Source organism: Magnolia sinica, chromosome 13 (assembly GCF_029962835.1).
Source record: "Magnolia sinica isolate HGM2019 chromosome 13, MsV1, whole genome shotgun sequence".
NCBI lineage: Eukaryota > Viridiplantae > Streptophyta > Magnoliopsida > Magnoliales > Magnoliaceae > Magnolia > Magnolia sinica.
In genome coordinates this window covers 17,326,472-17,342,620 of record NC_080585.1, presented here as the reverse complement: position 1 = coordinate 17,342,620, position 16,149 = coordinate 17,326,472, and the positions used below count along the sequence as shown (strand labels likewise).

Sequence of the window (16,149 nt, the reverse complement as noted above, 5' to 3'; positions counted from 1 at the left end):
AGTGAGTGTTGTTTGATACTCTGGCAGCGTACGACGCTTGATGCTCAGGCGCTCTGAACATGTATACTCAAATTCGTGTAATCCGTTGTTTCTAGAGTAACTGTCCCAAAATCAGAGCAATTAAACAATCCTAACCCTTGATTCATATTGGACACTTGTTTAGTGATAGATCTAAATGGGGACTATAAATTAGACAGTACTATTTATATTACCTGCATGTCTCATGCGTACTTCCGAAGTTCCTGTGTCTCATCCATGATAACTGTAAATCCCTTGTAAATAGGTAATTATAACTTTTTTCACTTGTTTAGAAATGAGTGTGTAATTCCACCCAGAAAATGGGTTAAAAAATGATTGACTTAAATTCATGGGCCCACCATGATGTATATGATATATTCATGTCGTCGATCTATTTTATTAGAATATTTTAAGGCATAAGTTGAAAAATAAGGAAGATACAATGCTTAATTGAACCACATGAAAGGAAACAATTGACTTAATTTGTCCGTAGTTGAAAGTCGATTATTTTTATTGGACCTACTCTGAAGTTTATTCACCATCTAACCTGTTCATAGGGTCACATAGGCATGGATAAGTGAAAAATATAAATATAAGGTTAATCTAAAACTTCTAAGGGCTATAAGAAGTTTTTAATGGTAGGCATTCGATTCTCACAATTTCATGTGGTGTGATTCACTTGAGCTTTGGATCCACCTAATTTTTGAGGTCATACCTTAAATTCATTTGGCATGATGAATGATCAGTGAGGATAAGCCACACACATGATGATGGGCCCTATATTTATTCTACAAATTTCTCTATTTAAGGGTTGAAAACGTAACCTGACAAATCAGTACCGGCAAAGATGAAATAATTACCTTCGTAAATAATGATTACTCATTTACCAGGTAATTACACATGAACCAGCAAATTAAACAGGCCTTTAAAGATTACTTCCATGAACTATTTGAAGGGCAGACATCTAAATACCAGCGTTTTGATATACACACCACATTTGTCTATTTAGGTTAGAACATAAGTGATTATGAACCGTTTTCTAGAATCAAAATATGGAAAAATGTAGTATAATTTTTAAAACATAGGGTGTAAATAGCAACCCCATGTTACAAAATGTCATCTGATATTATAGAAATGAGAAAGCTCCAGTGCTCTCAGAGCTCTTTAAGTTATAGTGCTCCTAGTTGTATTGGGTCACTTGGATGGTCCATTTGATCAATCTGAACTGTCCATCTATTGAGTCAAGAATACATTTCATTGCTACAATTAAAAAATCATATTGACGTATGATCCAATCCATCCTTGATTGAGCACTATTTTTTTAACCGTCGTTTTTTCAAGCGTGGATGGGATGGTTAGGATCACCTAACAAAAATAACTCCAATGACAGGCAATCCGCAATGGTCCTTGTAAAATAAATGGATTTTTTGACTGGTAGCTCAGGAAATGTATGATAGACCCAATGAATAGTCAAGATCAATTAATTGATTTTTTTAGCATCCCAATGCAACCAGAAGTAATATAACATATATACGCTCTAGAAAAGAAGCATTTCTCTGTAGAAATAAATTTTTGTGATGTACATGTGAGAGATTGGTATGTTGGATCAATCACGTATGCGTAATGTCCGTCGATAACACTCACATTCAAATAGATAGAGTCTATCCATTCACCTACGCATGATCACAAATAATTCTTATTTAGAGAAGCTAATGATGATCGGTTAACATCAGTTAAAAGGAGCTAATGATCCAGAAAATCCTCACTCACCTTGGGTCCACAAGGAAAAAGTGGTTTAAAAAAAACCCTTGAATATATTTCGTTAATGCTAGTTCTAGAAGCTCTTAGCTAGGTAGTGGAAGGACATGGCCTGTCCTTGAGAAAATGTATGATATCAAAATGATTTACAATGATTTCGTTTTCATTCACAGTGAAATTGTTTTTTTTTTTTTTTTTAATGGATTATACCATTTCGAAGGGTTGCAAAAAATCTCAATTTTAAGTACATAAAAGGTGTACAATGAATCAAGAGACCATTTTCCATATGGGGGGGAGCATGTTTCCGCATTAATCCATATTTCTAACTTCGAAATTTAGTTTTGGGTGTGTTTGGTTGCACCAAATATCATGAAATTTTATTATATTTTACACCAAATTAGATTGATTAATAGTGAAATATTATGATATTTGATTATATTAATAAACCAAATGCACCGTTGCATTAAAAAAATATATAAAAATCAAGTACTGTCCCACTAGTATAAGCTTAAATGCTGCAAACTCCTTTTAGCCAATGTGTCATATGAATAGGATGTCTGAATCATGATAAATGTTGGTACCATAATGGATCTCTCGGGCAAGAAAATCAGGCGGCCCATAACATGTAGCTATGGCATACATATTGATGGTTCAAGCTTATTTTGATACTATGGGTCATTTGGTATCATGGATTTTGGATGGTTAGGATTAAAAATCCAATATTTTGGATCCAAATCATGTTTGTCACTCCCAATGTCTTTGGATTCCAAATCCAACTGGCATTAATGAGAATCTTCAAAAGGTCTCCTTTTTTAGATGGCGAGTAAATTAAAATGTTGAATTTTCTCGTAACAAGTGACCTTCTTTGTCAGAAAATGCGACCTCGCACGTACAAGTTTGTGAATGTGCAGTGGAAAATGTTGAGTTTTCTGATAACAAGTGACCTTTTTTATCAGAAGTTGCGAATGTTGAATTTTCTCGTAACATGTGACCTTGTTTTATCGAAAATTGCGACCTCGCACGTACATGTTTGTGAATGTGCGATATAAGTAGTATGCGTGTAGACAAACAGCCCTAGGGACTCGCCAATAGATGGGTACATGTGGAAAAAAAAAAAAAAAAAAACACAGCCAAAACAAGTATGGTGGTATGGTCTTACATTCATGTATATAATATAAACACGTGCATACACATGTATTACCCCTCATGGACATAGAGACGGATTGGCTACTCCCCCTGACACCAGCCCCGTGGCTGATGGTCGGTACTCTGTGGGCCCCACTATGATGTATGTGTTTCATCCATTCTGTTCATCCAATTTTACAGATCATTTTAGGGATGTATACAAAAAATGATAGGGACCTAAATATTAAGTGGACCACACCACAGGAAAACAATAATGATTGGATATCCACCATTAAAATCCTCCTAAGGCCCAATGTACTGTTTATTTGACATCCAATCTCTTGATTATGTCATAAAGACCCAGACAAAGGGAAAAAATAAATTTCAGCTTGATCCAAAACTTTTATAGCCCCTAAAACGTTTTTAATGGTCAACGTTCATTCAACACTGTTTCCTATAATGTGGTCCAATTGAGATTGAGATATACCTCATTTTTTCTTTAAAATCATAAAATGATCTATAAAAATAGATGGACGGCATGGATGAAACACATACATCATGGTGGGGCCCACAGAGCACCGACCACCAGTCGATGGCCGGTGGCAGGGGGAGTAGCCAATCCGTTTCCCATGGACATTGGCAACCGAGCTCACGTGCACTTTCACACATCCATTAACCACCTTTATTTGCACTTTTTTAAAACCTTTTATTTACCACGGTGGTCTTCTGTAGCATTCTGGTGTGGGAAAAATTAATGCATGTTTTATGCAGTTGGTACAGCAGCCAGGCTCCATGGGCCTACTATGATGTGTTTGTTGCCCACCAAACATCAGGTATGCTAATCAATGCTGGCCCTTGGGCCAAAAACCGGCCTAATCCACCACTTAGGTGGGTCACATAACGCAGGGAAGGACATGAGGTCGAGCACCGTCTTCCTCAATAGGATAACTATTCCAAATTCACGGAACTTCTCTGAACTCCTCACAGAGACTTTTCGAATTCACAAGAAAAGAAAGCAGAAAATAGAAATAAATTCTAATAAATTCGAAATTAATTAATAAATGAATAAAAACGAGTTCACAACCGTTTAAATAAGGGTACTAAGCAATAGAAAAGAATTCAAAATCAAACTACAACTAAAACTGCTAGAATTCGTGATTTACTATAAATAGTAAACTTATTATTTATAGACGATCGTGATGTCTACTAGTGCGCAAGGTTTTCCGCCAAAAATAGCAAGTGACATATTTGGCTTCACCAAACCGTTCTCCTAATTTTTCTAGGCTCTTTTCACGTTGGACGCAACTCCTAAAGCTCAACAGATGAAGAGTTATAATCAAACTAAAACTTACTATTTATAGTAAAAACTAAATTAAAATAAGGAAACGACCGTGGATCTGGTAGTATTTCCAAATTCGTCTTGGGTAACCCGGCATAGCGGGGTTGGTTGGCTAAAGTAACTCGTTCTACCCCAAAATCATATATTTTACGTCAGATAACTCATTCTGGATTGCGAGATACGCCCGATTTAAAGTCCGATGGTCTGGATCACTTCTATCGTTGACCAGGCTTTTTTTGATCCATCTTAGTCATGTAGGTGTCCGCGACCCGCTCTACATCATCACACCACAGAGAACAACCTAGAAAGGGTGGCAAACATTAGTTTGTGTCTAAGTGTCATGTATATTCCATCCAACACATTCATTAGGTGCACTTTGCCAAGATGTAAAGAAACGCCAAAAAACCCATCTTCATCCAAAACTCTGGCAAGCTACACTGAGTAAACTTAGGGCGTGTGGATATGAGAATTCCTTTTAGATTTCATAGATAATGACCAACTAGGTAATTTTCACGCAACAGTGGAAACCAGGATTTCAAATTGGGGTGCTTTTCTAGATGACAATGACACATCTTTAAATTAATAAACAATAGTCACCTTATTTATGATGTTAAATGTTTTAAAAAATTAAACTAATAATAGGTGAAACAAGCCCTAATAATATGTGAAACACGCCCTTTTAAGTTTTAAGTGCGATCATACATTGTTCCCTAGCATGCCCCACCTATATTTTGAATTGGATTTTATTTATTTTTTATTTTTACCGATGTTGAATGAAACGTTCACATAATGGATGGAGTTGATGTTACATGCAAGACAAGGTGGGCCCCACATAGCTCGTTGTATTACCCACTACTTAAAACAGATGTTTACACCAAAAGAAGATGGAATAAAATATCTAAATCTGAAAATGATATCATATCATTCAATACATGAATGTATATGTGCATGATGGATATGGTTTCAATTTTTATATTTTCCTCTATTTATTTCTTCTTCCAGTATTTAATATCCAGAGTTTCTTTCTTTTTAAAAATATGCATTTATTTATTTATTTTCAAGAAAGGTGGGATCACACCAACTGTAGCTTGATTGATTTGGAAAATATGAATTTAACTCATCACAGCCAAACAACATATGATAGATAATAAGGATAAAATGGTATATTTTATGTGAACAAAAATCATTTCATCTAATAAAATCAGCTGTCCTATTTATAAGTAAAAATACACTGTAACATGATTTTGGGAAAATAAAAGTACACTCCAGTATGGTAAATGAAGGTACAATGCTGGCCTCGACAGCAACCCCTCCACGCACAAAACATTAAATGGGAAAAAAAAAAAAAAAGAAGCCATGAATTCCCCCTATAAGAAGAACAGCAAGAAGCTTAATTAAAAGACCACAGCTACTTCGAATTAACGGCGATGCAGCAACGAGAACCGTTGGGAGCTCCGGCCGCCGACATAGGCTCGAGCAAAAGTGGCAGTTCCTCTGAAGAAAGTGAAGAGAGTGTGGGTGGCGATGGCAACGCGGGGAGGAGAGTGGCCGAGCAGCTTCAAATTCTCAAATCTCTTATTCCAAACATAACACAGGTTGGAACTCCATCACTAGCATTTTCGAAATTTATGTCTTTGAGCAGAGAAGAAGATTGACCGTTGGGGGGAGTTGTTTGTCATCAGGCCCTCCACCTCACATGGGACCCACAGTTCATGATCAGAACCATTCGTCTGTCGATCATTTACGTGACTATTCTCCCAATGAATGGTTCTAATCACCAAGGGCACTCTCCTTCCAATGAAAATCAATCCTCTTTAGAAAGGTTTTCGTTTAAAATGCAATTTTATAAATTTAGAACAATTTTCTTTCTTTTTCCTTTTTCTTTTAGATTCTCATTTTGGTTTACTTTCCCAACAATACCATATAGCCTTTTGTTTGAATTGAAGAGTGCAATTCCATAGATTTGTTACAATACATCCCCACGTATAGCTCTAAGGTACATAGAGGCGAGTCTTTCAATCCAAGGTCATGTTTGGAGGACCAAAGCGTTGATACAGCTGATGCTGGCTGCCTCAAAAATCTTCAATATTGAAAGATCCTGGACTTTTGATCAATGGCCAACGAAACAATAGTCAAGGATCAGGTCCTTGTTCAAAAGAGAAAAGTTAAAATGATCATAGGATTGAAATATTATTATTATTTCTTCAAAAGTCACCTATAATCTTATTGATAGAAGAAAAAATATATATATATTTCACAACTAGTTAAAGCAGGCGCTAAACCCAAAATAAAAAATACCCAAATCACAAAGAAAAGGAGGAGCAAGCCCCATAGAAAGAATAGAAAGAAAGAGAAACTCAGCTGCCTTTGTGCATCTTATCTCACTCACCACCACTCTTATCAGCTGATTCTCTGAAAACATGGTTAAAATATTAATTTTTGGGCATCATCCATGATGATCATATAAACAATTGCGCTCATTAATACATGAAACCTAGATCCAACAGCTATGATTCCAATACACCCATTGTATTTCCTATTGTACAAATCATGGCATTTCCTTTCATTTCTATTTTTTTCACTACTGGAAAATTCCCTATATAACCATGGCCAATATCAGACGGATGAGAGAACAATCCTTGAAGGGACACGAGATTATCTACAGAGAATTCACCAAGATACGGATCAGATCGAAAGGGAATTATTACAGCAGTCCCAAGGTTCAAGCTCTCTTGGAAGTCAAAGAGACCATATATTGGGAGTGAGCTTTCTTTTATTTCTCTCTCTTAATTTTCTTATTTCGCACGTTCATGTACATTAAAAATTCATAGGCATGCTAGTGTTTGCGGCTCACTGTTGCTTATCACGTGTAGGAGTGCACACATGCATGCAATAGTTTCACTTTGCACACGTGTACACTTGTTCCAAATGGGTACACGTGCGTGGAGGTGTAATTCAAGCGTGTAGGTTGGAGCAAGATGGGGTCATTGTACTTGTGAGTGGTCCTGATGTGCATGCACGTGTGGGTTGGAATGTGTCCGGGTTTAACAGGGTGGGGCACGTGTGGCAGGTGGAAACGGAGAAGCTGATGGAGGGAAGATTCGTTATAAAGGTTAGATGGAGGAAAGGGCCGGGTATGGCGGGCCACGTGCAGCGCGTGATTGATCTCTTGGACGTGAAGATGACTTCCATCGTCGTTAATGATCAAAATGCCGAGGAGATGTTAACCACCGCATTCGTCAAGGTAATTTCTTCACTTCCTCAATGTGTGCGAATGTGCCATTATGGTGTGAGATCCGAGCCATCTGTCTGGTGGGGTCCAAAGCTTGGATGTTCTTTCCATAAGATCGAGCTGATCAACTGATCAATTTGGCCAAAATGTTTAGATGTATGTGTTTTGGAGTGATTGGTTGGGCCTGCAGTTCGGTAATCCAGACCATTGGTTGGTTGAATCCCACTGTGGATTGAGAACGTCTCAGAGATCCATGTGGCCCATATCAAGACGTTTGTCAGTTGAATTTAGGTATTGGTTGCATTTTTCTTATGGGGCCACGAATTCAAACGTATTGATTTGGCCATGCAAGATCCGCACCTCTCTGATACATATTGATGCAGCCCGACTGCGCGTAATGAGACGACGTATCCGGGTAACATGTTAGTGGGTGTCACCCTGACCATATGAGGCCCACTTTGATTAGTACGTTGTATATCCATGCTGTCCATCCATCCGTTTTTCCATCTCATTTAAGGACTTGATCCCAAAACTTAAACAGGCCCAAATTTCAAGCGGACCACACCACTGGAAACCATGGTGATTGACCATCAAAAATTTATTATGGGCCATAGAAGTTTTGGATCAAACTGATCTTTGTACTTTCCCCTTCATTCAGGTCTGTTTAACCTTATCAACAGTCTAAAGTCTAATAGGAAAATAAATATTAGGGTGAGCCCTAGTAGTTTTTTATTGTGGGCATTCAATAACTACTATTTTCTGCTGTGTGGTTCACTTGATATTTCAATATACTTAATTTTTGAAAAATACGTCCTAAAATGATCTGGAAAAATAGATGGAAGGCGTGAATATACAACAGATTCATCAAGGTAGACCCGACAGTCAGACTAACGCCCACTAATGTGTTTACCTGGGTAACACCTTATCGGCCACCAGTCCAACCTGGGTATGAGACCAATCTATAAAATGATTGGACGTGGCTCACCTTGCATTGATCTATTTTGTAACGATAGTTGTGTCTAAGTAGGTTAAAAGAGCAAAACAATCTCAATGGTCAAACTTAACCTGACATGTTTTCTGCTTGAGGTAGAGCGCACGTATGGTTTATTGTCCCAAAAATTATAAACAAGTACAATGTTTTAAGATTGATGATAACATCTTTATATGAATCAATAAAAATCGCAATGGTATCAGTGGTCAAAATAGATGCCACATCTAATGCGAGTGCATAAATAGACGTCTCAACCAAAAGGTGAGGGAGTCTCTCACTTGCGCATCTGCCTCAGTACGGATCCCATGCTCGCCATAAGTTTAAAGTCCTTCACTTGCACATCTACCTCAGTCCAGATGCCATGCTTGCCACAAATAACAAAATTTATGTTTAAATTAGTTGTGTTGACAATGTCAATAATAATGTCGACCAACCACAATATAGAAAAAATAAAATTTTATATCCGTAGCAAGCAAAGGAAAGTATATTAGTTGGTGTATCCCACACCATACCACCAACTTGGTTGGTGTATCCCACACCACCAACTTGGTTGGTGTGTTGAGGTCTCCAAGTTCAGTACGGATCCCATGCTCGCCACAAGTATAAAGTCTTTCACTTGGACATTTACCTCAGTCCGGATCCCATGCTTGCCACAAATAACAAAATTTATGTTTAAATTAGTTGTGTTGACAATGTCAATAATAATGTGGACCAATCACAATATAGAAAAAATAAAATTTTATATTGGTAGCGAGCAAAGGAAAGTATGTTAGTTGGTGTATGTTGAGGTCTCCAAAGTTATGTGAGTCATATCATGAGGCATGGGTTATACATAAAATATCCATTCATTTGGCAAGCCCATCATAAGTGTTAGGTCTTTACTCTTGCTCCGATAGTAGACTCTCAAGAGTGTCAAAACCTAGTCAATGGTTTGGGTACCTATAGATGGTAAAATTCCACTGCAGGCTAATTAAATTAATATATATATATATATATAAAAGAAAGAAATAACACGTCCCAAGTGTTAAGCCACAAATAAAATGAATCCAGAGATCAAGTGGATCACACTGCAAAAAGTAGCGGGGATTGAACATTTGGCGTCGACGCCCTTTTGGGGTGATGGGAGTTTTGGATTAATAGGATATTTGTTTTTCTTCTTTTATCCGGCTCTTCCTAGCCTTATGAATGGATTATATGGAAAATGAACATTATGGTGAGCCTATGAATGTTTAATAGCGAGAATCATTATCCCACTGTTATTTGTGGTGTGGTCCAGTTGAGATTTGGATATGATTTAGTTTTGAGCTCTTGCTTTAAAATATTCTCTCCAAATGAATGAAGGGTGTGGATATAATAAATACATCATTGTAAGGCCATATAACTTTGATCTCCTTTGATCCGTTCATACAACGCGGAGCTCGAGGACCGTCTTCGCACGACACCTACCCACACCAGCCACGTCGGTGTTGTGTGGTACACCAGCCAATCCGCTTCCCAAGCAGAGGATCCGGATTCCATCTACCCACAATGTTAAAATCCAGACGAAAACCTGTCAGGTAGACTGCACTTGGAAAATAACATCAGATGGTCACACGTGGTTCACCTGATAGTTGGGCGGCCCAAGTTATTGGCGTTTGCTACAACTCCCAAAGTACTGTCATCAGACACATCGAAATTATGGTTGTGTATCAGGGATCATATTCGGCAATCCAAACCGTTGATCCAACGAGAAACAAAGTTGATGATGGTTGCTTTAAAAATCTTCAAACTTGAAATATCTTATAAACTTCGATCAATGCTACGCAGAATAATGGTCAAGGGAACAGTCCATATTCAAAAGAAATCAATGAGTCATTACATGGTCCAATTGAAGAGTTTTTCTTGGTATCCTGTATCGAGGATAAGGCCCATTGTATAGATGGTTTAGATCATTGAAACATGAACCAACGGCCATCAGAAATATTGTTCATTTCTTACCCATGTCTGGTTGTCATGGATATCCACGTGTGCAAATGCATGTGAGCGGTGTACGTGCGGCCAGCAAGATCACCTACCAACCTAGTCCGCACCCAGTTCGATATGTCCTATGTAGGGCCACTGGTCCCAGAGTTATTATGACAAGGACAGGCCCCAAATGACATTCGGACGCGGATTGCGTACTACCCCCGCCCGTCCCTAGCTCCGAACGGGCAGTTCTGTGGGCTGGTCATCTGTAAAGCCAAGCTGTCTATCCCTTTTCTCAATTATTTTAAAGCATCAAAACAAAAATGAAGCCGATCCAACTGTCAAATAGACCACACCATAGATTACTTTTGCATTTAATGCAACTAACATTTAATGCTTTGTGCATTTTAATGCAACCAAGCTTGTTATTTGGTGTGGTCCACTTGAGCGTTGGATCTGCCTCATTTTTGTTTTAATGCCTTAAAATAATCTGAGAAAAGAGATTGACGGCTTAGTTGTACAGATACATCACGGTGGGCCCACCCACAGAACTGCCCCTTCGGAGCTAGGGACGGGCGGGGGTAGTACGCAATCCGCGTCCATGACATTCACTATCGGTATCCAAACACGGGACGCGGATTAGCTATGACTGGTTCAGTAGCGAATCTCATTACTGAGTGACGTCATCAGGTTCTGTGGGCCCCACCATGATCTCTGTGTTATATCCACACCGTCCATCCATTTATAGAGACCATTTTATATGATGATCCAAAGAATGAGGCCCCACTACAGAAAACAGTGGGACAGTGACGTTTACCGTTGAAAATTTTGTAGGGCCCACCATGATGTTTATTTGATATCCAACCTGTGTCTATAAATTGAATAAGACATGGGCGAAGGGAAAAACACAGATATCAGGTTGATAGAAAACTTGTGTGCCCAAAAAAGGTTTTTAATGGTAGGCGTTCAATCCCCACTGTTTTCTGTGGTGGTCCACTTGAAATTTGAACGTCTCATTCTTTGTAACAAGCCATAAAATGAAATTTGAACGTCTCATTCTTTGTAACAAGCCATAAAATGGTCTCTCCAAATGGATGGACGGTGTGGATACAACACAGATCATGACGGTCCCACAGAATCTGATGACGTCAGTTCAGCGGGAGATTCGTCAGTAGCTAATCGGCGTCTCCAAACACGGACGCCGATTTCCTGGGTTCCGCGCCGGCAACCTAGGTAGGGCCCACAGTGAAGTTTGTCATAAATCCAACTCCGTTCATCCGTTTTGAGAGATCGTCATAGGGAATACGACCAAAACTGAGATGAATCAAAGGTTAAAGTGGACCACATAAGAGGGAAAACTAAGGAAAGAAATTTCTACCATTGAAACCTAACGGGGCTCCACATTAATGTTCATATGACATCCAAGCCGTTTCCACAGGGATGAAATGAAAACACAAAAAACTTACCCGGATAAAAAAAAACTTTTGTGGTGGTTGCTCATTTCCTACCGTTTTCCTTTGTATGGCCCACTTGAGTTATGGATTTAGATCATGTATTTTTCTCCCATGTCTTAAAATGATCTCTCAAAAAGAATAGAAACAGTAGATTCATCACAAACATCACAGTAGGCTTGACCTAAGTTTTGAGTGCAGGAACTTGCTCTTTCACAGGAAATCCGCGTTCATCCAAACAGGTTGAGGATTTCTTGATCCAAGGGGCCTTTGCACGAAGTTTCTACATTAGGAAGCTAGTTGGGGCCATTGTGATGTTTGTAGTCAATCCACCACGTTCGTCCATTTTTCCTACTTATTTTAGGATATGAGGCCAAAAATGAGGCATATCGAAAGCTCAAATTCACCACACGAGAGGAAATTGGATGTTCAAAGACCACCATTAAAACATTTATATGGCCACACAAGTTTTATAACCAGGCTTTCTTTTTTTATCCGCCTCATCCCAGTAGAAATGACCCCTATAAATGGTTTGGATGGCATATAAACAACAAGGTAGACCTAGGAAGGTTTCAACAGTAGAAATTTATTTTCCACTTTTCTCTCTTGTTTGAGTTTTGGATCTGCCTCATTTTCTTTGTCGTGGATCCTAAAATGAGCAGGCAAAACAGATGAACGGGGTAGATTGATCACAAACATCACGGTGGGCCACACCTAGTTTACCAGTGCAGGAACTTACTGCGGAAGCCTTCCCCGGGAAATCGGCGTCCATCCAAACACCACCTAACGGTATCTGTTCCATCAACCATAAAGGGGAAGGTGAACAAGGGTCGGCGGACAGGGACGCGGTTTGGCTAGTGACGCTGCCAGCAGCCAGGTGGCTAGTGGTCGGTGCTGTGGACACCACCAAGATGTATTTGTTTTATCCACGCTGTCCATCCATTTTGAAAGATGATTTTAGAGCTTGACCAAAAAAATGAGATAGATATAAATCTCAGGTGGACCACACCATGGGAAAACAGTAGTGATTGAATGTCCATCATTAAAAACCTCCTAGGGCCCACTGTAATGGTTATTTGACATCTAACCTATTGATTAGGTCATACAGACTTGGATGAAGGGAAAAAATATATATCAACTTGATCCAAAACTTTTGTGGCCCCTAAGAAGTTTTTAATGGTGGGCGTTCAATCAACACTATGCGGTCCACTTGAGAGTTGGATCAACCTCATTTTTGGGCTCATGCCATAAAATGATCTGGAAGAATGGGTGGATGGCCGGATGAAACACACACATCATAGTGAGGCCCACAAAACACCTAGCCATTGGATAGTGGCTAGGTGAGTAGCCGATCCGTTTCCAGCGGACACCCGTCGGATGGTGCGATCCTCCATCTAATGGTTGGGTTCCAACTGAGAATGTGTGTGTTTGGTAAAGCCCGTCCTCAACCAAACTAGGCCTCAATCTAGGGTTGTAGGCAAGCTAAGCTAGCTGGAAAAGCTCACTCGGCTTGACTTGAACTACCTCGACTTGACTCGGCTTGAACAATGACTCAAGGTGAGTCAGGCTTTATATGACTCAGCTCGTTTTGAAAACAAGCCAAGTTCATACATAATGGAGTTTTGACTCGACTCGACTCGAACTTGGTTTAGCTCGAATCTCGAGCTCGGCTTAACTCGTGAGTGTGTGTATGTATGTATATATATATATATAAATCCTACCCTACCCGTTTGTCCCTCTCTTATCCTCTCCCTTCCTTACCTAACTCGTACTTGAGCTTCTCTCTCTCTCTCTCTCTCTCTCTCTCTCTCTCTCTCTCTCTCTCCACTGGCTCGAGCTTGACTCAGCGTATACCCAACTTGTCTCAATCATACGGCCTACACTCACCCAAGCTCTCTCTCTCTCTCTCTCTCTCTCTCTCTCTCTCTCTCTCTCAGTACCAACAACAAGGTACCCTTTATGGCTCTACCTAATATTAATTTTATATATATATATATATATATATATATATGTGTGTGTGTGTGTGTGTGTGTGCGCGTGTGTGCGCGAGCGCGCGTGCGTGTATGGTTAATTAAATATTTGATTTGGGGGTTGGGTCGGTTGGGTCGGGTTGCTGGAATGAGTCAAGTTTGGAGCAAGCTCGACTCGACTCGAGGTAAGCTCGACTCGACTCGGTCCACTAACTCTCCTTGAGCTCGACTCGAGGTAAGCTCGACTCGACTCGGTCCACTAACTCTCCTTGAGCTCGACTCGAAAGTTTTGGCAAACAAGCCAAACTTCAATAGTAAGCTCGAGGCCGAGCTCGAACTCGAATTCGAGAAGAGCACGGACAAGCCAAGCCAAGCTTGGCCCACCTCGACTCGACTTAGCTCGATGTACAACCCTACCTCAATCAGACGAAAAGGTCTCCAGGTGGTTGGACAACACAAGTTATGGTCCATTCAGAAAATAACTTCCAAATCTTTTGTCTATGTGACAAATCCAACCTGTTCAATAGGTTGTTCCCATTATGAGGATCACCTTATGCAAAAATCATAGACATTCACTCTCGAGTAGGCCACACTAGTATTTTTCTATTTATCATTGGCTAGACATTGTTTTCTATGGATGGCCCCCCTAATGAGTAGATGAAGCTGATTTTGCAATAGGAACTTCCCATGGTGGGGGCCACCCTATTGGAAGGGTTGGAAGTCACATGCAAGTAATAAATTAGAAGCTGTCTGTTGGGTGGGCTATAACTTGTTGTCCAACCTGTCGGGCTTGACACCTTCAAAGAGTCTGTAACCTTCCAAAAAGATTTCTATCTTTTTTTTCTTTTTTCTTTTTTTTTCTTCAACTGTTGATTATAATCCATCAACTGATTGATCATTACTGAGGCTGATTGGAATTTATTTATTCTAAATGGGGTTTGAAGGTGAAGAAAGAGATGCAGATGACTGAGGAAGGGCTCCAAGATCTGATCATCAAGGAGGCTCAACGGTCTGGTTTGTCACCTTAGCATTCTAAGTGTGGGGCCCACTTAGATGATGTATGGATAGATAGATGGACGACAATGACAGTGGGGACCACGGAAAAGATGAGATGCACGTGATGTCCATATCATGATGTAATCTTAATTAGTTTATGCATCATTTCTATTCATTAATGTAAGGGATCGAACTACTTGTTCGAAACATTGGGTCTTTATTTTCTTGCTGTCGATGCCGGTGAACTTGAGTTGCAGCACATGTATGTTAGGATCGGGCCCTTAATTAGGTGACCACATGTATTGCAAGTGCTAGTGTGATTCCTGATGAGTGAAATGGCTCAATTTTGGTCTTGTGCCTGCTCAATGTGGGCCTACCTAATGAGTGGCATGGATCTTGCACATGTGCATTGTGATGACACGTGTTTCAAACTGCCACTTCAACCTCTCTCCCTAGACCATACCATTTTGCTTGGTTATAAACACATAAATCATAGTTCTCCTATGTAAGAAGAAGACGAATAAAATATAAGACTCTTGTGCATACAAAGTTATATATATATATATATATATATATATATATATATATAGAGAGAGAGAGAGAGAGAGAGAGAGAGAGAGAGAGAGAGAGAGAGAGAGAGAGAGAGAGAGAGAGAGAGTGTGTGTGTGTGTGTGTGTGTAATGCTCACACACAACTAGTTGGACAAATCAAATTGGTCCAACTAACGGAGTATTTAATAGCAAAAAATTACTTTTCTATCCCAAGTAATATACCACATGTGAGGATCCGTAATATCAAGTTTTATATAAGTATGATAAAATTGATATGTCAAAGATCTGGCGTGTCCATTAAATAGGGCTTACTGATTATATTTTATCTGCTAAATTTAATAAATGATCATCATCTATGAAGCCATACATACAAGTTAAATATGTACGGCTAAAATGAATTTCTAATAGCCTCGTTTTCTTGTAAATAAATATCATACCATTAATCATTAAAAATAATAATTTATGTCCTTCACATGTTTAAAAGAAATCCTACCAAATTAATGGACCAGATTTCATATACATTCACTGCACCTTACAAATACATCACAAGTGTGCAGCTTCCTAATTCATCCCATTTTCTCTTGAAATCCATTGGTAATTTACATATCAACTATAGTTAATAAATGCTCTCGTGGGAAGAGAAGCTGGAGAAATTTAGGACTGTGGACCCCACCTTTTATCCAACTGTTTTTATGAAACAATACAAACTTTGTTTTGCACCTTAGACCTGCACTTGCGGAGACTAAATTCCAGGACGAAAATACCCCTCCTTTT

General features: G+C 39.3%; 1 protein-coding gene across 1 annotated transcript; it reads left to right on the top strand.

The window, feature by feature from the left end:
- The first annotated feature begins 5,538 nt into the window (after window positions 1-5,538).
- LOC131223019 (uncharacterized) lies at window positions 5,539-15,177 on the top strand. The gene is made up of 4 exons (XM_058218297.1): window positions 5,539-5,835; window positions 6,861-7,001; window positions 7,311-7,484; window positions 14,773-15,177. The coding sequence occupies exons 1-4, from the start codon at window positions 5,668-5,670 to the stop codon at window positions 14,854-14,856; spliced, it is 567 nt and encodes a 188-aa protein (XP_058074280.1). The 5' UTR covers window positions 5,539-5,667; the 3' UTR covers window positions 14,857-15,177.
- Window positions 15,178-16,149: the final 972 nt, after the last annotated feature.

What these genes read in the sequence shown, in the direction of transcription:
- LOC131223019 (XM_058218297.1), top strand. Translation starts at nt 5,668, where the DNA reads ATGCAGCAACGAGAACCGTTGGGAGCTCCGGCCGCCGACATAGGCTCG. An exon ending in AAAGAGACCATATATTGGGA is followed by an intron (nt 7,002 to 7,310) that starts GTGAGCTTTCTT and finishes CACGTGTGGCAG; the next exon opens with GTGGAAACGGAGAAGCTGAT. An exon ending in TAACCACCGCATTCGTCAAG is followed by an intron (nt 7,485 to 14,772) that starts GTAATTTCTTCA and finishes TGGGGTTTGAAG; the next exon opens with GTGAAGAAAGAGATGCAGAT.